The sequence below is a fragment of the Porites lutea genome, chromosome 10, assembly GCF_958299795.1.
Source record: "Porites lutea chromosome 10, jaPorLute2.1, whole genome shotgun sequence".
Lineage (NCBI taxonomy): Eukaryota > Metazoa > Cnidaria > Anthozoa > Scleractinia > Poritidae > Porites > Porites lutea.
The window spans coordinates 1,926,216-1,951,933 of record NC_133210.1 but is presented as its reverse complement, the minus strand read 5'-3'; the positions used below and the strand labels follow the sequence as shown (position 1 = coordinate 1,951,933).

The 25,718-nt window shown below is 31.8% G+C and overlaps 2 protein-coding genes across 2 annotated transcripts in view; one reads left to right on the top strand and one right to left on the bottom strand.

Annotated features, from left to right (window-relative positions):
• The window catches only part of LOC140950204 (excitatory amino acid transporter 3-like), a 21,927-nt gene extending 19,148 nt beyond the window's left edge, over window positions 1-2,779 (top strand). The window contains exons 6-7 of the mRNA XM_073399403.1: window positions 1,111-1,242; window positions 1,821-2,779. Of these exons, the coding sequence (XP_073255504.1) occupies window positions 1,111-1,242; window positions 1,821-1,983 (295 nt within the window). The 3' untranslated portion in view covers window positions 1,984-2,779. The remainder of the gene's footprint in view (window positions 1-1,110; window positions 1,243-1,820) is intronic.
• Window positions 2,780-4,003: 1,224 nt separating this feature from the next.
• LOC140950862 (growth hormone secretagogue receptor type 1-like) lies at window positions 4,004-4,912 on the bottom strand. The gene has a single exon (XM_073400083.1). It carries the CDS (start codon window positions 4,910-4,912, stop codon window positions 4,004-4,006), a length of 909 nt encoding a protein of 302 aa, XP_073256184.1.
• Between the last annotated feature and the right edge of the window lie 20,806 nt (window positions 4,913-25,718).

The window sequence follows — 25,718 nt, the reverse complement described above, 5'->3', positions numbered from 1 at the left end:
GGATCATGTGAATCTCTAAAAATCTTAACACTCTTAATTCATGTTATGAAAGGGCTTCTTTGTGATTAATTATCAAAATAGTGACCGTTTACCTTAAAAGGGTAACCAAGCTGGTCTGCATTCGCGCCGAACTTTTTAAGTAGGTATTAGCGAGTATTATCGCGGTCGTCAAGAGGAGCCCACAATCCTAATCTCCAGCAGGCTGCTATTACATTAAATGCGCGGCACGTATGTAGCCAGCATCCGTTTGGACTTACACTAAGAATGAATGGAATGCATAGGCCGCAATCTGATCACGCGTTTTGACCTCACGTGATACTTACGCAAAGCACAACGTTGTTGACGTTTGAACACTGCTGTTAACGTCGCCCGCACTTCTTAACCTTTGGTTATTCCTAGGCCAAGTCAAATCCAGATTGGTAATAAGACAGAATAAAGACCACTTCAATCACCAATCACAAACGTGTTTACGAAGCGAAGCGGAAATCCGATTTGTTAACTAAGAGAATCATTACAGACAAATTTAGACATCACGAGTTTTTATTACCCACATTTTAAAAAAAAAATAATTTCAGCTTTCTCTCGTGACGTAAGAAAAGAAAGAAGAGAACCCATTCAAGAGCAAGTGTTTTAGTTACAGCGTGTGCCATGGCGCGTTCTGTCTTATTACGTTGGCATGACGCTTGTCCTTTCAATGGGCCGCCGAAAGCCAATCACATTAGACAATTTCGTTACAGTTACGGATTGTAAGTCGAATAGGACTGTGCGTGTCATGCCTCAGTAATATTGAACGATTTGAGTCATCGACGTTTATAATCATTGATATGATTACAGACCGATTTGAACTCCTCTTAGTCTAGGCTCCGTTTCCACAGCTCTCTTGGGTCCGCTTTTTGTCCCTCCCGAGAGAGAGAAAAAGAGTCTTTTCGGGGGAGGAGCGCGGGCTTATTTCCTAAACAGTGGCTAGTAATCGAGCCTAAATTCAATTCTATTACTATTGTAAATAGCTTTACCTAATATGGGTAACCAAAGCAATCCTTTTAGCACAAGTATACTGTAAGTGTAAGAGAGAGATATGTACCTCAAATTGTTTTTAAATCCCAACCACAGTTTGATGGCGGTCGCCGTGTCGTTTGGAGCCGCAGGGATCCCAGGTTCAGGAGTTATGCAAATAATTCTTCTTCAAGCTGCCAATCTTCCGCTACATGACTGGGGTTTGCTACTGGCGGTTGAATGGATAATGTAAGTATCAACTTTGTTATATTACTATCATTTATCAGTTAGCGAAAGTTGTTACATTCAGATGACCCATTTTCTCTTTTCAGCTACTAATTATAGCCTTTGGCGGCACTTTGTATGAATACAGTATGTATATTTCTTTCAAGGTCAATGTCGAGCCACATGTGGTTCATCCAGAACTTCAAGTCCATATTAAGATATTTTTTTCTTTTCGAAAATTTCTGTTTTTTTCACTACTGGAATTCACAGCTTTCTTCGGTAGATTTTGATAACTCTCAAATCCAGTGGGATGATGGACGCTTGATAAAACTCTCGGACATGCTCGTGGGTAAATTTCGGAAATGACCTCTACGATCCCAGAATCTCGTTTTCCTGAAAACAATAAGTTAGCTTTGGGTAAAAAATATTATTGTCCGTTTAATGGCAGGGTTCGGATACTTTGCTGATTTCTTTCTGGTACTCTTTAAATGAAATTAGAATGAAGGTCATAATTAACGCATCTATTTTCGGCAATACATCATGTGGCTGAAAGCGCTTATACATACTCCCCCCCACCCCCTGCCCCGTGTTTTCCTTTCCAGAGACCGTTCAGTGACGCTTGTGAACGTTCTTGGTGATGCAATGGGAACTGGGATTGTACAGCACCTGTCACGTGACGACTTGGCGTCTCTAATGAAAGATGAAGCAACAGCGTTTGATCAAAGTGAAAATAATCCCGAGCAGCTTCTATCTTCTGGGGTGTAAGAAAGACGCCACCAACTTAAGATTGGCCGATGTGAAATCGATGTGAAAGGATAATCGATTTTGATATTTTCGATTGGTGAAAGCATATACAAAGTGTTTACTTTAGTTTCAAGAGATAATCGCTTAAGAGAGGAAATTTAGTTTAAAAATAGAATAGAAAGAGAATAGAAATGTTAACCTGAGAATGTTTTTAGACTAAGCTGATAGTTCGTCCTTCCGCTTGTAACTGCAAACATGTCGTATTCAGCACCAGCAGTGTTTGCTGTAGCATCCTTCAGATCAACTTGGAGCTTTGGTGTTTGTTTTAGACAGGTGTAAATCTTGTCCAATCTAAACCAAAATTATTACTCGCCATTAAGATTTCCAAAGCCACCTATCATTATAGTCATATTACAGTCGTGGTAGAAATCGAATCGTGTACAATATAACTCAAATGAGCTGAATAAATAGTACTGTATTACCGAAAGAGACGGACTAAAGCATAGACTTTGCCCACAGAATGTGACTATCTACATGCAGTTTTCTATTTACAGGTTTCTATCTATTTTCATTTAATGTTTAAATAAGCTTGAACTTAAATGGTAGTTTTTTGCTTTGTTTGTTTATCTATATATTTATCTATGTAGTCAATGTTTACTTTATTCGTTGACCATTTCATTTAGCTTTTTGCTTATAGTGCTAATTCTTGTGCCGGCATTGTACTACTTGAAGTAAATAGGGATTATTAGTAATTGTGATTATACATTTGCTTGGTGAGAAAAAAATATAAATATATATTAAATAAATCTTGGCACAGAAAGACATATCTCCAGTTGTCTGCTTACTGCTACAATTTTTTTCAGTTTCCATTTACAAGATTTACATTATGGTTTTCACTATTTATATGCCAAGATTTCATTAGACAGGCTATTCCATAGATAATATATTAGCCACTCTATAGATGACTTGTTTTATAAGGAAGTACGGTGTAGGGTGTAAATTTTCGGATTCAAAAATGTGATGGAGAGAGGAATCAGAAAAATTTTCTCACTTCCCTAATGCGTTAAATTGCGTCTAAATTTTTCGGGAAAATAATTATACTGAAGCGCTCTGTACTTTCGAAAAGATTCAAAGTTCAACTAAGATGACCGAACAGGTGCAAATTTTATAGCGCCGCTTAGAATGCGTTTCCAGAAATCTAAAAGTATCTCTGGATAGCCTAAAAAATGTTTTCAGTGTATTTAGGAGGAAACCGTCGTTGGGCGCCCCCTTATTGTATTCGTTGAAGACTTCTTCAGAGGGAGTCAACCAGCCGACAACCATTCAATCAAGATCGTGAGGAAGAATTACAGAGTACACAGTAACAAAAATTCTTCTGTTTGCTTCGCATTTTCCTCCCTTACAATAATGTATTCTAGTCTTCTATTTATCTTTCTCTTTTTACATATTTTATTTCTATTTGTTACCTAATGTCAGTAGAATAATAATGCATAAAATACTGAATGGTCAAGTTATTTAAGAAATAGTTTGACTTGGCCGGACTAGACTGTTTTTCTCCAGTGATAACCGAGTTAAAGTCATCAGATATCAGTGTGCAAGAATATAACGTCTTAACCTTTGTTTACACACAGTTTCTTGTGTTATAATTTGCAAAGGTTTCTCATCGCGCAAATACAAGTTTATTGCAGGTGTCGAGTAAATAGAAAAAGGTCATGTGTAGGCTAAATTAAAATTAAAATTTAGCTGGTTTTTGATTGAAAGGGTTGACAGCCATTAGGCTGATTCGAAGGCTGCAACAGTCACCATTTCACTCTCAAATTTCAAATTCAGTAGAAAGAACATTTCAGTCTTTGAAAGTTAATACTGAATAAAACTGCGTTTTAAAGCTCTTTCTTCTGAGAAAAAAAAATCATCAGCTTTTTGCTGAAAAAAAAAAAAGTGTAACTCAAAACCATATCATGACTGATAGACTTTAAGTTTGTCCTGCCGGACGTTAGAAAGTCAACGTCAACCGGTCCGAAATGGCTAGTCATCGCGGATGTCATGGATACACATTCTGCTGCGACGGTCTGCGGCAGAGAATTTGGTTTTTAAGCTGCTCACGGAATTTGCTGGTGCGAAAACCATAAATAATCGGGTTGAAACACAAACTGAAAACGATCATATTAAAATCAAATACACCTACAAGATTAGAATATAACTCGTAGTCTATATCTAACTGTTCCCCATTTCGTGTCGCTATAAATGTGTAAAAAGCTACAAGTGGCGTGAAGCTAATAAGCAGTGGTGTTGTTGCCAACATCAAAGTGATAACGAGTTTCTTTTTCTCCGACGATGCATCTCTTTCTGTTTGCGGGTAAACTCTGTTAGAAAAGTACAGTTCCCTTATCAAGCATCCATAGCAGTAAAATATGGTCACTATTTCAATGCAAAGAATTGTAACATTTGCGATAACATAAATTTTGCTTGCTTGACTCATGTAAAAGGTCCATGGACCGATGCATGTCTCCTCTGTCTCACTCCATTCTTTAAGAAAAAATTCTGGGAAACAAATTACAAGGCTTGAGAACCAAATGAAACAGATGGTGTACTTGATTTTGTCTTGAGTTAACCACAAACCTGCTCTGAATGGCGTCAATAAAGCGTTGTATCTTTCTATTGCTAGCACCGTAAGAGTGATAGAAGATACCTTTATGGAGATTTCAATAAGAACGACAACTTTGCAAACGAATTTGGCAAATTCAAAGAAATAGAAGGACCAGAGCAAAATGGTGATGATATCGCTAACAGCCATGCTCGCCAAAAGAAAATTTGTTGGGGTATGCATTTCTCGTGTCTTGTGCACAATTCGAATAAGCAACACATTGCCGATAAAGCCAATGAAAAGAAATGGGATGCTTGAATAATAAAGTTTGTATTCCAGGTCTTCGCTTTCCTCGATATTCAACATGCCTTCTTGAATAGAGAATTAAATGTCAGGGAACCAGATGATTTCTTCCAAAGCAAGTAATTTATTCTTACAGTAGAACTGGCTATCATTGCACTCTGTGTGAGAGGCACTTTATTTTATTTACTCAGTAGATTACGCAACCAAGGACCCTATGTCAACGAGCGCTTGGTCTCTAGTATCTTACAAGATTTGGTAACCTGCTACCAAAAAATTTTTAGTTGTTACGTGATTGTCCGTTCATCCATTTGCACATCCTCATCACCGCACGAAAACCAATATGACACGGCACATTCATGCAATATGGAACATCGCATGACCAACCGTGCTATTGAACAGAATACAAAATAATTACACCATATGAAAACCGACAGGTGAAAGGAACATTCATCATTCACTCAAGATTTCTTACCCCCACACAGCTCAGGCCCGTAACCCACAGCTTTTCAGAAAAACAAGTCTAGACAGGACTGACCATCACAGTACAGGGCCCCTGCTCTTGATCATTATTTTACTTTAAATGATAAGAGTTGCTGCAGTAGCTCCGAAGATGTCGAGTTTCATACTAAGGGACTGTGCAATAAAAATCAGGAGGTGGGGGCGGGGGGGGCTGAAAAACTAGAGTTATCTAGCAAAAACGTAGACAGTACACCCCCTCCAAAACAAAAAAAATTAGTTCTAACCCCGCCTCTGTTATGTTAAAAATAACGTCGCACCCCCCCCCCCCCCCCCCCCCCCACACACACACACACTGGTAAACTCAAAACTGGACTGAGCTGCCATCACAGCTTCAATAATGACAAACGTTATTACGTAACATCTAGTATCGAGAAGGATGTTGATCGCTTGATTGAAGATTTAGACAAAGCATTTTCTAAGAACCGGGCTGCTTATCACATTGGTTCAAAATCTAAAATTTCTGAAACCAGAAAGAGAAAGGAGCAGAGAAAAAAATCAAAGAACAGGAGATTGAACGCTTCAAACAGCAGACGAAAAAGAGCTTGCATTATATTTAGATCCTTGGGAGGAGAGGCTGTTGACATGCTGTTGAACTTTGTTATGAGCCTCATATATATGGAATTCAGCAAATCGATTCAGTCGATGAAGAAACAACCGACAAAGCTTGTCTACGAGATCTGTTTGATTCCCATTGTTTTATGGGGGAAGTTGAAAAACAAGTTCATGATTTTTGCTTTACATAGGATCAGCTCAATTAATTAGAAGACGGGTTAAAATTGATCAGCTGTGAATTTACTTTTCATTTTGATGGAATATTTTCAATAATCGTTTAACAGCTGTTCGTGTTGATATTTGTTACAGTCTATCATGATGCCTGTATTGAGAATCTTTTATTGCGTTTAATTTTATTCACATTTCGAATAAAACTTAAGGCCCCCCCCCCCGTCAAATGAGTGATTTTACTTTGAGCCCCCTATCTTGGCAGCAATTTTATGTAATGCCCCCCCTCTAGTTTTTCAGCCCCCCCTCCTGATAATTATTGCACAGTCCCTAACAATTTCTACATTTATACTACTACATTAGAAGTTTCTGCAGTTTGATTGGCTTAGAGCAGTGGTATTTCAGCTTAATTTGAAATACCTACATGTGAAAATTACAAATCTTTTGCGGGCAGTGGTATAAACAAATAATAGCAGGTTTTGTACCTGATATTTGGTTTAAATACCACTCGTGATATTTCAAAATTGTCTCAAATCTCACTCGCCTAACGGCTCGTGAAATTACGTTTAACAATTTTGAAATATCACTTGTATTATTTATGCCAAATATCACTACAAATCATGCTATTATCTATACTAATAGATGCGTATAGGTAATAGCATGATTTGTAGTGATATTTGCATAAATAACACGAGTGATATTTCGAAATTGTTATACAAAATTTCACGAGCCGTTAGGCGAGTGAAATTTGAGACAATTTTGAAATATCACGAGTGGTATTTATTGCAAAGATCACGTTCAAATAATGCTATTATTTGTTTATACTACTACCCGCAAAAGGTCTGTAATTTTCACATGTAGGTATTTCAAATTAAGCTGAAATACCACTGCGCTAAGCCAATCAAATTGCAGAAATTTCTCCTGTAGTAGTATAATAATACTAATACGGCGAGAGTTCGTATGATCTCTTGAATACGGACACTCTTCTGTACGTTTTTGCCCTTCAATGTCCGTATAAGATAATAGCAAAAAACAAATCCAAAATTGTTGAATTTTCTCACATCCTTATTGGTGAAACGATTGGAAATTTTGTTGGCTGTTATAAGGACGTGAGTTCTCTATTGACTTATACCGACCGACTCATAAAACATTAATCTCTTTTATGTTTTGTCATGATCATAAAGTATATAGTTAATTTTACACTATTTGTGAAAGAAGTGAAAACGTTATTCAAATTTATCCAGATATTAAGCTCAAAGTTATCAGAGTAGCTTTTTCATTGCTATTAAAAATAAAGAGTCATCAAAAACGGTTTACGATGCAGTTAACTTGCATGAGAACAATTCGACTTTTAGCTTTTTCTGGTGACCGACTTTAGCAAGCCAACGTTAATCTCCAAAATTGGTTAGCCATTGAAGGGGCCCTTTTATGCGGCGGGGGAGGGGGTGGGTGTGGGTCTTGTTATCCCTCAAGAAGAAGATACAATAGTTATTTTGATTGATACGGCAGAGGCGCACTGTAAAGGCCCAAATAATCCGTTTCCAGAGGCGACTTTTGCGCCTTTAAACCAGCTGCGAATTCATAAAGACTTTTTTCGCAAGAGCTCAACAAACACAGATCCAAGACGATAAGCGCGTTTATTACATAAGCTTACGGAAATTGCTGCATATAGATTACAAAAAATACAATAAAATTGCAAATTAACAAATTGCGCCTACAGTCGCCGCTACATGAGCCGTTAAAACTTTTCTTTAAAATTAATGCAGTAAAAGTCGCGAATAATTGCAAACGTGCCTGGGTAAGAGGGCCTTAACAGAGCCACTTACCCACTTAACTTATCTTTGCATAGATTACTTTTTCTCGATATGAATTGTCTTTGTTCGCAGGCCGTATTTGACTAACGGATCTCTCGCAGGGCGCACCCAACGTCACTTTTCGGAAAATATCTGTTGGGAAGACGATTGGAGATCTAGAATTTTCGGAACATTTCTTGTAAAATTTCTTTCTTGCCTGCCTCTCCTAGGATTTTCGAAAATCTAAAAAAAGGCATAATTGCCCATTTTTAATGGATTTTTACCCTTAAACTGGTCACCTAGAATTTTCGGGAGCCTTTTTTCAGGCTGAAATTTTCGAAAAGGTAAGTTTTGATCCCTATAATTTTCGGATCACTAGACTTTCAGCTAGGAAATACGAACAGATGAAAAATTTTCAGGGGATAAAAATATTCCTATATCTACCGTTTAATACTGAAATACGTTTATCAATGCTATGTTTAAGTGGTTTTGAACTATATTCTCGTTGGGTGCCCCTGCTCTAGCAGAAAATGGGTCTGTTTTGTTTTTAAAACAGAAGGAGTTTATCGATTTTTGAAAACGGTTATCGAGTTCCGCACTGTAATTTTCAGGGAGTTATAATAACTCCTCTAGTGGGGCTAATTTAACTCCTTACAGTGGAGTTATTTTTCGTGGAGTTATTTTAACTCCAAAAAGGAGTTTAAAGAACTCTTTTTCAGGAGTAAAAGTGACCCCAGATATTGAGGAGTTAAAATAACCCCAAAAAAGGAGTTATCCTGTACCTGAAATTTTTACTCCACTTTCAGAGTTAAATTAACTCCAAAAAGAGTAAAAACAACCCATGTAAGGAGTACAAGTAACCCCATTTCGGAGTAATTTTAACTCCAGACTGGGAGTAAAAAGAACTCTTTTTCAGGAGTAAAAATGACCCCAAATTCGGAGTTAAATTAGAAGTTAAAATAACCCCCAAAAAGGGGTTATCCTGTACCTAAAATTTTTACTCCATTTTTGGAGTTATAATAACTCCCTAAAAATTACGGTGCGATTTGCTGAAAGTACGAGCCGAAGCAAACTAAAGCATTGCGAGTTCGGATAAATGTTTGCCGAAGGCGTACCTTTCCCCGGAAAAATGTTGAAATTTAGGTCCTCGGAAAAGTGATTTCCTGCGTTTTAAAGGATAATTATAGGTTGTCACATGCCTTTGAAACGAGTTCTTTTTTTGACATCAACTACTCTTAAAAATTCACAATAATCGAGACCAATAACGAATATAAATCTGCAATAACGGTACCGTTATAAATTTGTCTTTGCCATATGCTCTAATAATCACCCTTGGATTTCTTCAAACATGAACTCAACAGGGCATTTAAAACCAGGAAAGGACTTTCCTCTGTTAATATGTTTTTTTCTTTTCATCACAGTCATTTTTGATGAGACAACAATGGTCATATAGTGTTTGTAAGCGATGTATTTCCACCAAAGGTTTTCGTCAGAAACCGCTCGTGTTTAAAAACGTTTAGGGGGTTCGAACGAACTACCCGAACCAGCCCTGGCTTCGCCCCAGCGCATTGAGAGAATTATGTTTTTAAACTCTTCTCGGAATTTTGTAGCGCGAAAACCATAAATAATCGGGTTGAAACTCACAGCGAAAACAAACATGAAATCGAATACACCCACAAGAATAGCGTATAACTCATAGTCTTGATCTAACTGTTCATTATTTCGGGTAGCTACAATTGCGTAAAAAACTACAACTGGTGCAAAGGCAATAGAGAATAGTGTTGTTGAAATCATCAAAGTGATAACGAGTTTCTTTTTCTCCGACGATGCATCTCTTTCTGTTTGCGGGTAAACTCTGTTAGAAAAGTACAGTTCCCTCATCAAGCATCCATAGCAGTAAAATATGCTCACCATTTCAAGGAAAACAATTGTGATATTTATCACCGTATAAATTTTGCTTGCTTGACTCATGTAAAAGGTCCATGGACCAATGCATGTTTCCTCTGTCTCACTCCATTCTTTAAGAAAAATATTCTGGGAAGCAAATAACAAGGCTTGAGAACCAAATGAAACAGATGGTGTACTTGATTTTGTCTTGAGTTAACCACAAACCTGCTCTGAATGGCGTCAATATAGCGTTGTATCTTTCTATTGCTAGCACCTTAAGAGTGATAGAAGATACCTTTATGGAGATTTCAATAAGAACGACAAATTTGCAAACGAATTTGGCAAATTCAAAGAAGTAGAACGACCAGAGCAAAATGGTGATGATATCGCTAGCAGCCATGCTCGCCAAAAGAAAATTTGTTGGGGTATGCATTTCTCCTGTCTTGTGCACAATTCGAATAAGCAACATATTGCCGATAAAGCCAATGACAAGAAATGGAATGCTTGAATAATAAAGTTTGTATTCCAGGTCTTCGCTTTCCTCGGTATTCAACATGCCTTCTTGAATGGAGAATTAAATGTCAGGGAAGCAGATGATTTCTTCCAAAGCAAGTAATTTATTCTTACAGTAGAACTGGCTATCATTGCACTCTGTGTGAGAGGCACTTTATTTTATTTACTCAGTAGATTACGCAACCAAGGACCCTATGTCAACGAGCGCTTGGTCTCTAGTATCTTACAAGATTTGGTAACCTGCTACCAAAAAATTTTTAGTTGTTACGTGATTGTCCGTTCATCCATTTGCACATCCTCATCACCGCACGAAAACCAATATGACACGGCACATTCATGCAATATGGAACATCGCATGACCAACCGTGCTATAGAACAGAATACAAAAATAATTACACCATATGAAAACCGACAGGTGAAAGGAACATTCATCATTCACTCAAGATTTCTTACCCCCACACAGCTCAGGCCCGTAACCCACAGCTTTTCAGAAAAACAAGTCTAGACAGGACTGACCATCACAGGGCCGCTGCTCTAGATCATTGTTTTACTTTAAATGATAAGAATTGCTGCAAGTAGTTAGTAAATGTTGCCATCTCCCTCACTCCCTTTTATTTCTAACTCACCCCACTCACTCACTCACTTTTATTTCTAACTCATCTCACAAAATCGCTCCTCTTGTTAAATAACTTTTTTCTAACTCATCTCACAAAATCGCTCCTCTTGTTCTCTCATTCCATTCCATTCTTTCACAAGTAGTTAGAAATAAGAGAGTGAGTGAGTGGGTTGTTATCATTTTTATACTACACTGTAATAAAATAGTGTATTATGATGATTTTTATTTATTGAAGCAGAAAAAATAAATTTGATTTAAGAAATAAAAAATATAAAAATATAAATGGGTTTTAAATCAATAAACAAACAAACAAGTCAATCAAATAATTGTAATTCTTTTAAAATTGGAGGATTATTATTTGATAATAAAGAAGATTATCTGTTGTTTAAAAATATTGATAAAAATATCAAAGAAACAGTTAAATCAGTGGAAGATGGTATTATTGATTTAAAAGATGTTTTTAATAATATTAAAAAAATAAATGTAGAAGAAACTTATTATGATGCAAGGGAAGAATTGGATGGATTGTTTGTAAATGCAACAGAATTATTATGTTATGAAGGTACATTATATGATATTACTTACAAAGTTGGTTGTTGTTTTTTTGATAAGATTAATATAAAATATTATTTGATAGTGATGATTATACTGATGTTGATTTCTAAACTTACAAGTTTTATTTGTTGTTTAAAAAAATATATATATATTAATAAAAAAATGATTTCATGTTATTCTGTTAAAAAATATGTTTTACCTCATGATTTTAAATTTGAACTTTTTGATTTAAAAAAAAAAAAAACTTTATATCATAATCATCCTTTTCAACGTTTAGTTTTTATTTTACAAAAATATTATTGTGATTTTATAACAAATGAAGAATATGATAATGATGAAATTTTTGAAGAATATTTTATTTTACTTGATAGATATTATAAATATGGTATTACATTTCAGGATGATGATGTTTATGATAAAAAAAAATTATATGTAAATGAGACTACTGAAGATGATATAATATTTCCTCCTATTAAATATATAATAAGAAACCATTACGAAAAAAAAGTACTTGCGTTTAATAATGTAAAGTTAATTAACCTTGATGATATAGATAAACTTGAAGTAAATAATACAGAAATAGAAAAATGGAAAAGAAAAGTGATAGAAAATACAAAAGATAGGAGAAATAAATTGATACTTTTAGACCCAGTTATTTACAACAGTTTAATTACATTTGTTGCTTTTTCTAAGTTTAAAGGAAGGTCATATAAAAAGATTGAAAAATATTTTGATTATTTAGGAGATTTTGAAACTCCTAAAGATAATAATTATAATAAAAAAAAGTATAGAAATATGAAAATTTATGAGGATAAAATTTATAATAAGATTAAAAAATTTTTAAAATAGTATAACTAACTAATAAAAATGGAATCAAGTTCTAGAGAAACTACTCCTACTAAAGAGGATTTGGATTCTATAGTTGAAGATAAGGATACAGATTACATTCTTACAGGACAAGATTTTAAGAGATTAACCAAAAATGCTAAAAAACTCGGTGCTGAATCACTTGATTATTCAACTCGTAAAAATAACAAATACATGGCTACACTTCCAGGTGGAAAGAAAGTTCACTTTGGGTCAAATAAATATTCAGACTTTACTATTCATAAGGATAAAGAGAGAAGAGATAAATATTTGTCTCGTGCTATGAAAATCAAAAATAAAAAGGGGGAATTAACCTATACTAATCCAGAATCGAGTAACTTCTGGTCTGTACATTTACTTTGGCCTAGAAAAAAAAATTAAAGAAATAAAGTTTAATATAAAAATGTCTCTTAAAAGATCAAAAGATAAAAAAATATCCAATAAAAATTCATTCACTCATCATTCAGTAACTATTTATACAGTAAGGGATACAGAAACAAATAAATACTATGTTGGAATAACAGACAGAGAAGTTGAAGATAGATTAAAAGATTTTAGTCATCCAATGAAAGGAAGAGATGTAAAAATAATTAAAACAGCTACTTATCATAATTTAACTCCAGAAGAAGCTAATGATAAACAAAGAGAAGAAATAAAAACATTAATTAAAGAGGGTAAAAAAGTAGTAAATAAAATTAAACGACCAAAAAAAAAAGTATGAAAATAGAGAAATTTATATATATAAGTTTTTGCATTCTAAAGAAATATATGTTGGGTCCTCAAATGTAAATATAAATTTTAGACATCAACAACACAAAAAATTATCTAATTTATCTACTTATTTAGAAAATGAAGAAAATTATGAAGGTCCAATTGTTATAGACACTATTAAAGTAAGTCTAAAAAAAAATAAAGAAGAAGATATTCGTAAAAAAGAAATAGAAACATTAAAAAGATATATAGAAGAAAACCCTGAAAATGAAAATTTTCAAATAATCGAATAAAATTAAATATTATAGGATTAAAGAAATAAAATTTAGTATAAAAATGGTTCTAATATTAGAAAATAATAAAAAGTTTTATACTCATCCTATTTATGAAAATTATGCCGCAAATAAATATGGTGAAATTATGAATGTTAGAATAAGAAAACCTATGTTAGGAAATATTAATAGTAATGGTTATTTAATTTTTGGAATATATATATCAAAAAATAAACAGAAAACTTATATTTCACATCGATTTATTTATGAGTGTTTTTATGGGATGATAGAAAAAAATAAATGTATTAATCATATCAATTTTAATAGAACAGATAATAGGTTGAAAAATTTGGAAGTAGTAACAACAAGTGAAAATAATAAAAAATCAGCAATTAATAGAGATTATAGTTTTCTAAAAGATAATCTTAAAAATAAAAAAAAAGTTAAGGCAATTAATTTGTTAACAAATGAAGAATTTATTTACAATAGTTTATACTCAGTTAACAAATTATTAGGAATTAATGCAGGTCATGTTAAAATGATTTGTGAGGAGAAGTATATATATTGTAAATCAGCTACTTCAAAAAAAGACGGACAAAAATACACTTTTGAATATTTAAAAGAGGCTTAAGAATTATCTATTTATATAATAAAATGCAGTTGTCAAGTTATGAAAATATTACCCAAGACAATATCGTGTTTAATGAGAGCAAAGAATACAAAGTAAAAGATAGTAAAATTAAATATAAACGTATTCCAATTGAGATTAAGTATCCAAATAAGAAAAAAGGTCCACTTGTAATAGAAACTCCAGTACTTTTCTCTTTTGGAGTAAATGAAAAGAAAAACCAAGATACTAAAAAGTTAGTAGGTTACTCAATACCAGTATGTCTTTGGTCTAAAGATAGTGAACCCAGTACTAAAGAAAAAGAATTTTTTGATGTTATTAATAATATAACAACTGCATCACAAAAATATTTAGAAAATGAATATGGTCCTGATATGGCATCAAGTTTATCTTCACCACTTTACCATAAACAAATAGAATACACAGACAATAAAGGAAAAAAGAAAACAAAAGTTGATGAATCATCAGCACCAGTTCTTTATGCAAAACTTATTTATTCAGAAAAAACAAAAAAAATTTTATCTTTGTTTAAGGGAAAGGGAGGTCGTGATCTAAATCCTTTTAAATATCTTAATCAATACTGTAATGTTAAATTGGCTCTAATAATTGAAGGAATATTTATAAGTAAAACTGTAACATCTTTACAAATCAAAGTATATGAGTGTTATGTCAAACCTCTCAAACCTAGAGAGTCTTTACTAAAATTTGAAGAGGAAGAAGAAGAAGAGAGTGATTATACAAAAGATGGTCTTGAAGCATTACTTGAAAAAGTTAGTGATGAAGAGTAAATAATATTATTATTTATTTTTAATACATCATTATTTTTGTATTAAAAATTAACTAAATCTTTTGAGCTAATCCATGAATTAAATTTATCAGGGTATCCTCTCCATTTTACTAATGCTAATTTATTTTTATCATCTTTCTTAATAATTTTTTCTATTCTAAATGTTTTTTGTTTTGATTTTTGTAATTCTTTTTCGTAAAAAGAACCTCTAACTTCTTCCCCCATCAGATCTACAATTTTATAAGTAATAGGTTTTGTTGAAAGAACTTGATCAATAATGAATATTTCCTCTGTCCAGTTTGGTGTGTAACCTTTATCAAATATCTTTCTTTTATTTTTTGGAATTCTAACATTATCTCCTATTGCAAACTTTGCTTTACTTGGTTTAACATAAATCAAATCACTGTACAAATTAGAAAAAACTTTATTCTCATTTTTTTTTTTACTTGCTTCAACAGGAGTCATTTTTATACTAGAATGATAAGAATTATTATAATTATCAAGTATTTTATCAATCTTATCCCAGTAAACAGTATTGTTATTAAGAGTAAACATTTTCCAAATTTTTTCTTTTATTGTTCTATTCCATCTTTCCACTACACTAGATTTTTCTTTGTTTTCAGTATGATATGGTTTAATTTTTTTAATACCAAGATAATTTCTAAAATATTTACCAGTAAACTCAGTACCTTTATCTGTCCAAAGCATTTTTGGTTTTCGATTACTTTTCATTATTATGTCCCTAAATGCTTCATAAACAGTTTCAGCTTTTTTATTTTTTAATTCTCTTATCCATCCATACTTACTAAAAACATCAATAACCATTAACAAATATCTAATTCCTTTATTCCACTTACTAAAATTTTGCATTTCTACTAAATCAGCAGACCAGATATCATCAATTCCATTTACAATTACTCTTCTTTTTTTAAAGTTTCTTGTGATTGGTTTGTGAAGTTCATCGGCTAATTGTTGAGACCAATCACTACTCAACGCCGACGTGCGTTTAAACCCATTCCAAGTTTTTCTTTTGTATTTATCATAGTTCTAGCCATAGCATGTCCCCATTGTCTTTTTTTCCAAGGAATTGCGTCTAGTGCTTTTATCATTTTTTTATCAGCTTCATTTTTGCATTTTACTTGTTCACTTTTTGGTTTATTTCCACAAACTGTGTAATCAACATCATGTACCGACGTTGCATACTAACCGCATCAGTTGGTCCTGTTGGTTGTTGGTAGATTTCTAATATATTACCCTTATCATCATGACGAAGTTGTTTCTCAAGAGGATTACCAGGACCTGTATAATTATGTCCCGGTAAAGTAAATCCTTTGGGGGGAGCAACTTTTAGTATCTGTTTATGAATATCAATTCCCCGCCCCGATCTACCATAATGAACAAATCCATCAAAGACGCCCGCCCCTTCAGACGGGCTGATTAGTTTTTTGACTTTCTTTTACTTTTACTTTTTCTTTTACCACTTCCAGTTAACATGGGGGTTTTGGGAGGTACTCCCCCCATTTTTACATATCTAACTTTTTTAATTCCACAAACTCCACAACGACAGAAGAATTGAGTTCTACCTCTTTTATCTTTTTGATAACCACTTGGTTCTACACAAGGAGTTACTCTCTTATCTTTAATGCAATAAGATTCTTTCATTTTTATATAATGTTTATATAAATATGTCTAGTAGAGCTAATTTTCTTAAAACAGAGCTTACAAAGATATATAATAACCTTAATATGAGTTATGAATATTCTGATTATAGCAGATTGGAAAATGATACTAAATTTATAAAAGTATTTGAGTTGCTTATGGAAATAAATGAGAAAGCAAATACTCTTAACAAAATTGTAAAAGGTAATTATCTGTTTATATAATAAATGGAGGCTAAATTCTTTTCTGAGATTGAGAAAAATATAGATGTTAAAACAATCAAGGATTTTGAAAAAGAAGTTAGATCAAAAATATATAATGAAATGGAGAGTCTTAGAAAAAAAAAATGATGATCTTTCCAGAATTTTAATGGCTACTGAATGTGAAATGTGGAGAAGAATTAGAAATGAAGAATATTCATGGTTGAGTATAAGTAGTGATAAAAAGAAGAAACTTTATCGTCTTATTGACATTTACTCAAATTTTGTTGACATAGTTGATAGTGTTAAAAATTTAAAAACAAAAGTTGAGAAGGTTAAACTACTAAAGAATACACCAGTGGATAGTGAATAAAAATAGTTTAAAAATAAAAGTAAATATAATAAAATGGAACAAAGTTTAACTAAATTATTTAATATAAATAAATCGTTAATTAGTGAAAAGGATGAACTTAGAAAAAAACTTTTTGAAAAATATAATTATTTTAAATTTTCTGAAAAATTAAAAAGGGCAGAATCTGATTTTTTTCATAATGTTTCAAGAGTAATGGAAGATGAAGATAAAGAATTTGAAAAACTTAGAAAAAAATATGAAAAATTAAGATATTTAATATCTGCAATTGATGAATTAAAAAAAGAATATTAAATATAATATTATTAAATATTATATTAATAACCAAAAAGTATCTGTTTAGTATTATATTTATCCTCCAAAGTATGCTTTTATAAAATCACTATTGTCATCATCAAAATGTGGGTTATGTATTACATCTAGAATACTATTACCTCTCTGTCTCTCAAATAAGTAGTATAAACACCAATATCCACAAAGTACAGTATTACGATTTTGTATTTCATCCATTGAGTAAACTATTTGTTTTCCAGAAGTATTAAAATATCTTAATACTTCATTTGGCATTATTAGTCCAAATGGATCAAAATACTCAACAATATTATCTATATTTCTATAACAAACCCAATGTGTTCCAGGACCATCAATATCATCTAGATTAATTATTCCACATTCTTTTATAATTTTGTTTGGTAGTTTATCCCTAGTGTAAATTCCTCTGAAATGTTTAATACCAAGTTTTTTTATCCATTTTATGAGGTCAAAGTTGGATAGAGGTTTAATTACAAAATGGATCCGAGAATGGGAATTGAGTTGAATGGGCTGTTTTTTCCTAGTAATATTCCTTTTCCCCTGGATTTGGGCTTTTTTTTTTTAACTCCCATTCCTATTGGGTTATTCCATGTACCTATAAAAGGTGGTGATGAGTGATAAGGATAACCTTCACCATATGTTGATGGGGGAGGTGGAACGTAAACATTTGATGTATTGGATGAATTACTTCTATCTACTTGTAGTCCAGAACCAAACATCTTAGATACTAAACTTATTGCCATTGGTATACCAATAGAAGCAAGTGTTCCAAGAAATCCTCCTTCTATTTGTTTACGAGTTGGTTTAATAATTAATCGTCCACCTGTTTGATGTGCTTTGTTAATTTGGTTTATTTGTGATTGTGTAAATTCTCTTACAATAGGTGGTAGCATTGGGAAAAATTTATGGGGGATTGTTATTCCTTTTCCAAATATCTTATTTAATCCAATTTCTCCAAGTGCAGTGGCAGCACCAGTAGCCAATGCAGGAACAACTTTTGATACTCCTTTTATTGCGTAAGGTAATACTTTTGCTCCAAGAGATGCGAGTGATGAAAATAAGTTTCCACCATGTTTTACAGAACGTCTAATCTGTGTTTTACTTATCTTTATATCCGATCCGGTACCATTTGAAATAGATTTTTTTATTTTAGAAATTTGTCTCTGGGTTAGCATTAACTCATCAGAACCTCGAAGATGTCCATGTTTTAACCGAAGAGTTAGTGGTGATTTATTTAATATTGCAGAAGCCAATTTTGACTTTTGTCCATCCGTAAGTTTTACTCCGTATTCAATATAAGATGTCATTTTTATTATAATATTTATATTATTTTGTTTTGGTGGTTTTATGTACCTGCTGTAATATAAATATCGTATGATTTTTTACGCTTGTATTTAATTTTGTGTAATCATAACAGCTTGTGTAAAATTCTGTGTAATCATAACAGCTTGTGTAAAATTCTGTGTAATAATATGCGGTGTAGGTTTCCTTATGCTCTTAACAATAGTTTTCCATTTTGTTGTGTTATTTCAGCTTCAGTTTCGTGAAGTACCAGAGCATAAACATTGTAGTTAGCTGCAGTTGTTCCAGATAACTCATAATGAAATGCAAGTTTTGTCACCCCATCTTTTATGTCTAGTTTTTGCTTGGTTAAGTCAAAATATACAAACGGACATATATTTTCAAAAGTAGATCTATTAAGAAGTGTACCTCCTTGAAAATCATTGTTAGCATAAACATACTTCATCACATCTCTAAAAACTCTTGAAGGATCTGTTGAAGGTTTGTAGTGAATATCAGGATATTCATTTCCATTTCCTACCTCAAGATAACACCTGTCAAGAGTCCTTGGATCTGTAGAAACACTGAAAGTATTATACAAAAATGGATTTGCTGTTTGTGTATCTATATTTGGTGTGTTAATTATAAAAACAAATACATGTCGTGGTTTTGATATACCATTTGTAATTCTAAAATTACCAGTTCTTTGATTTCCAGCAATGTTTCTCTCAACAACCTCTTTTAGATAGGTCCATTTATACGGTTTAAGATAGTTTTCCATAAATAATTTACTTCCTTCTGCATTGAATACCAGTCTAGGTACAAAAAGTTGAAGACGAGTAATAACTACTCTACATCGATTTCCTCCAGCCCTCCAAATAAGATTATCATCTTTTTCGATCTCAAAATTTATTTCGATTTTAGTGTTAGGAAGAAGTTTATCTTCAAGTGCCTCAAAAAATGAATACCTATTAAGAGGAATTTCACAGTGTACTGTGGATGATGTTCCAAGCAAAGATTTACGCTTTGCAAATCCTTTATTATAAGATGATGGGGTGTTATCTAACATAAAACCTGCTTCATCAGCATTACCAGCAGCATTTTGACGATGAGTAACTTCTCTTTTAATAAATTTATTTTTATTAGCAGTTGTTGATGAATCAAGATAATAAAATTCATTTGTTGCAACTGAGCCAGCGTAAGTTTTGTTATACTCAAGTAAATTTTTTATATTTACACTATGATTAGCATAATTACACTGGTATAGTTCTTTTCCATTTGCTAATACTGATAATCTTGAAATAAAACTATTTGCTCCATTTACAATTCCCATTTGATCATCTCTATATGCAATATACTGATTGTTTCTAGCAGCTGTAAGACTGTCATCATCTACATTAGCTCCAATAACAAAATTAGTTCCATCACGTTGTTGAACTTTAAAATCTATTGCTATTCTAGCATTATACCAATCAAATGGTGTTACTTCACCTGAATTGTCAGTGATAAATTTAAGGTTATTTCTATCTTGATTAGCGTTGTTTGCTGGAGCTATATTAATAGCTTGTTCCAGATCAAAAACAACATCTTCATATCTCTCTAGATAATTTGGATTTCTAAAAGACTTCATTTTATTTTAATAATTATATAATTTTTTTTATTCTCCACTAAGAATGGCATTCAATCTTTTATTTATTTCTTGTTGAGTCATTTTTCTTGTTGGAAATTTTTCAACTTTTTTTTTTGTAGGGGTTTTTTTGGTGGATTTTACCTTTTCTTTGGATAACATTTGCACTATTTTATCACCAGCCTTTTTACCAGAATATTCACCAGTTTTTGTTGCAGTCATTTTTAGTAATTTATCACCACTTTTTTGAGCACTTTTTTTAGCAGTTTTTTTCATTGACTTTGCAAATGTTTTTTTTCCAAACGATTTAAACCTATCCATCATTCCTTCTCCATAAATATGTTTTCTTGTATATTTACCCAATTCAGGGTCAAGTTTCATTTTAAACTCTGATTGACGCATCATTTTATTTTAATAGTTATATAAATATGAAGTATTACATCGAGTGAAGTATCAAAGTCATATACCAATCTATACCATTAAAATTTACTGGTCTTCCAACTGAGTCTGTAACAAATATTCTCATTTCATCAATTTTAAACGCAGAAACGTCACAATACAATGGTCTTTTAGGTTCGAAAGTAAATGGAAAAGATCTTGTTAAATTATCAGTTGGTATTACAGCTATGGTATTTGTATTTATTCCATTTACAATACTATTAGTTATTGCGGTTGTGTTAATATTTAACACATCAATAGAATTTGTTATATTTGGTAGTTTTGTTCCATACTCTGTTTTTGTAATAAGTTTTTTTTCAAATCCAATCAAGTCTCCAAATTCTGTTCCTCTTAGATCTAATTGATAATCACCCTCAATTGATACTAACACTCGATAGGTGGATAGTATAAATGTTATATTAATTGAATAAGTTTTATTTCCACTTGAACCTGATGAGTGAGATTTTTGATCCATATACTGATGAATATAATCATTAATATCTGAGTAGGAATACATTCCATCTGTAAAAGTAATTGTTTGCCAAGTGGATCCATCGTGAGTATATTTAATTTTATTATTTTTATAATCACTTCTAATGTTGTACCAAGAGTAAGTCATGGACAACCGATCAAGAGCAAGTTGATGTTTCTTTTCAGGGTCAAGTTTCAAAGATGGATTAAACTTAATAGTAAAATCACCGGGTCTGCTTGTTCCTCTTTTTTCCCTATTTATTGAAGAAATATGAATAGCTCGTTCTTCCATTTATCTAATTGTTATATAAGTTTTCAAGGTCTTTGATTATATTTGTTTTTTTCTTCATAGGTATGTAATTTCATACTGTAAAGCTTATTTAAATTTCTTGAATATATTGATAATATATTAAAAAAATATATATCTTCACTTTGTTTTTTTGTTAAATATATAGTTGGTTTTGGCCAAGCTTGAATATATCTTGAGTCTTTATAAAAATCAACAATATTTTCTATTTTTTCATGGTAATTATTAAGCTCATCAGAAACTTCATTAGCAAATTTATCAATATATTCTAAACTTTCTTTTGCATATTCAGAAGGTAAGTAAAAGTAATAATGCTTTTTTAAAATTTTTATAATATCTTCATTTTTTAAACGTTTATCAAAATCTTTAATAGATGAAAATTCTTCATCTTTGAAAATATACTCTTCATCTTGTCTTTCTCTTTCTCTTTCTCTTTCTCTTTCTCTTTCTCTTTCTCTTTCTCTTTCCTGTTGTCTTTCTTGTAATAATCTTATTTCTTGTCTTAATCTTTCTCTTAATCTTTCTCTTTCTTGTCTTTCTCTTTCTTGTCTTTCTCTTTCTTGTCTTTCTCTTTCTCTTTTTTGTTCTCTTTCTTGTTCTATTAATCTTTCTCTTTCTTGTCTTTCTCTTTCTTGACTTAATCTTTCTCTTTCTTGTCTTTCTCTTTCTTGTCTTTCTCTTTCTTGTCTTTCTCTTTCCTCTATTAATCTTTCCTCTATTAATCTTATTTCTTCTTTTAATCTTTCCTGTCTTAATTTTTCCTGTTCTATTAATCTTTCCTCTATTAATCTTATTTCTTCTTTTAATCTTTCCTGTCTTAATCTTTCCTGTCTTAATCTTTCCTGTTCTAATACTTTTTCCTGTTCTATTTCTTGTTCTCTTAATCTTTTTTTAGTCCTATTAATATCATCGTTTAAACTTCCTAATTTTTGAGTTATAGCAAGTCTGTTTTTATTAAGTCCTTCAGTAAGAGCAATTTGATTAGCTTGAAGTTGAGCTAAAGTTTTATTTTGCTGCTCATCAATACTTTTTTTAACACTCTCTTGAGACTCAATAAGTGGATTAAATGTTTCTATAAAACCTTCTCTCATATTTTGTTTTTGCCATTGTGTTTCTTTTATAACATTTCTAACCTGTTTAGTTAAATATTCAGCCTCAATTTTATTTCTTGTAAGTTTTTTGTATTCTTCAATATCCATTTTTTTATCTAATTTTTATATAATTTTTTAGTAAATTGTTTAGTTCTTTTTTTGTAATTACTTTCATTTGGTTTAGAAGATGTGCTATTTGAGAAAACTCAGGTATTACACCATTATTACCAGCAATAATTGATCCACCAAGTAATTCAAGTCTTTTTAGAAGTTGATTTGGGTTGTTAAAGTAAATCATTCCAGAGCCAATTTTTGCTTTGTACTTACTAAGAATACTTAAATTTGTTGCATATATACTTAATACGTTGTAACTTTCAATTAATTTCTCTGTTTTTTTGTGTGGATTTCTACTTTTAGGTTTAGCTAATAAATATTCTGAATCACGTACAAAATTTGCGGTATTTTTTAATTCTTTACCAATATGTTCTAAATCTCCGTTAACATCTTTTATTACGTTTTCAATCTCAGAAATATCATCTTTATAATAGTCAGAAGGGAGTTTGTGGTATTCATTAGCTTTGAGCGTATCTTGTGAATCTTTATCCATTAAATTTTTGTTTAAATCTTCAATTGAGAAAAATGCTGTTTTTGCTTTTTTTGGTTTTACACTTGCTTCACCACTTGATTCACCACTTGCTTCACCACTTGCTTCACCACTTGCTTTACCACTAGCATCACCACTAGCATCACCACTAGGTAATTGAGTAAACTCCAAATTTTGTAATCCCTCAGTTATAGCAAGTCTGTTTTGATTAAGTCCTTCTGTAAGAGCAACTTGATTAGCTTGAAGTTGAGCTAAAGTTTTATTTTGTTGCTCATCAATACTTTTTTTAACACTCTCTTGAGACTCAATAAGTGGTTTAAATGTTTCTGTAAATCCCTCTCTCATATCTTGTTTTTGCCATTTTGTTTCTTTTATAGCATTTCTCACTTGTCTAGTCAAAGCATCAGCTTCAATTTTATTTTTTGCAAGTTTTTTATACTCTTCAATATCCATTTTTATATAATAAATATATAACTATTATATAAAAAATGGAAATACCAAATTATGATAGTGTCGATGAACCGGATAAAAAATATAAACAGTTATTTCCTTTTATGCCATCAGATACTTTTAGAATGTTAATCTGTGGAAACAGTGGAAGTGGTAAAACTAATTTGCTTTATCATATGTTAATTAAACCACTTTTGTATTATGATGAGATATATCTTTACGCACGTAATCTAGAACAGGATAAGTATCAAAAGTTAATTCAAAAAATGAGAGAATTAAGTCATAAAATGGGATATGAAATACTAAATGTAAGTAATGATGAAATAATTCCAGTGACAGAAATGGAATATGAGGATAATCAAAAACTTGTGATATTTGATAATTACGTTTGTGATAAAAATCAAAGAGAACTTATTGATTATTTCATCCAAGGTCGTCATAAGAATTGCTCTGTAATATACCTCAGTCAATCATTTTACAAAACTCCAAAGGATATACGATTAAATTGTTCTCACTACTGTCTGTACGAATTTCCATCATCGAGGGAAGCAAATCGTATATCATCAGAATTAGGAGTTGATAAAGAGACATATCGATCAGCAACAAAAAAACCATTTACATTTTTGTACATTGATAAGCCTAAAAAACGAATTGCTAAAAACTTTACTAGTAGTCTAAACTAATAAATAAAATGGGAATATTTAACGAACAAAAAGATAACTCATTTGCTAAAGGAATTCAAGGAGCACCAGGAGTTGGATTTAATCTTACTTCTGATGGTGATTATGATATGATAAATAAAAAAATAAGAAATGTTGGTACACCAACTGCTAATACTGATGCGGCTACAAAAAAGTATGTTGATGATAATTCTAGCGGGGCACCCAAAACATCAAGATTAACAGTTGATTCAAACATAGATATGAAAGATAGATTTCGTATTTTAAACCTTAAACATCCAAATGATGCAGATGAGCCAGCAACAAAACAATATGCAGACAGTAATTTTCTTAACAGAGATGGATCAAGAACAATGATTGGTAATTTAAGCATGAATAATAAAAAAATAACTAATGTTGGTAAACCAACAGCTAATAATGACGCAGCAAACAAAAAGTATGTGGATGATAAACCCACCTCGACATCAAAGCTAACAATTGATTCAAACATTGATATGAAAAATACATACCGAATTAAAAATCTAAGCACACCACTGGATGCAAAAGAACCTCCTACAAAAGAATATGTAGACAATACATTTCTTGATAGAGATGGATCTTACCCAATGAAAGGTAATCTTAACATGGATAATCATAGAATTTTAAACCTACCAACTCCATTAGGTCCCAGTCAACCAACACCATTAGCCTTTACAGATATAAAGTATCTACATGTTGGTGGAACAAATAAAATGTTAAACTCACTTAACATGAATAATCTACCTATAATTGCTCTAAGACCACCTTTTAACGATACAGATGCTGCAACCAAAAAGTATGTTGATGATAAAGGATTTACAACAGGTTATTTTAAAAAAGATGGAACGGATTATATGAATGGAAACTTAGATATGAACAATAAAAAAATTATTAGATTAAGTAATCCAACCCAAGACAATGATGGTGTAAATAAAAGTTATGTTGATAGTCTAATTCATCACACTGCAGTTCAACCAAGTCATTACAACGATCAATTTACTTTTCTTATGTCTAATGCAGCACAATGGACTGATGAAATAGATACTGGAACTAGTTTTGTTATATCAAAAATAGCAGACTTACCTCCTTCAAAAGGTAATTTTCATAGCTATAACCACAAAGTAATTTATGTAAAAATAAACAAAAATTCTCAAGGTGGATATAAGTACAAAATGGCAGTTAACTTTTATAGATTAACCGCTAATGTTGATTACACACTATGTTTGGAAATACTAAACACTGACTATCAACTTTGGCATAAGTCTCAAATAAGTGTAGACAAAGGAACTTCAACAGGATTATCAATTGAAAATGTAAGTGTAAAAAAACTCAGTCATAGTTATATAGATGCAACAAATCAATCACAATATATGTATTACCATAGAATAATAGTTAATTTTAAGAAGTTGACAACTGGTAATAGGTTCTTTCTTCATTTTCTTGTTAATATACCACAAGAAGGTACTGATCTATCTGTTTATCCAAGACAGTTT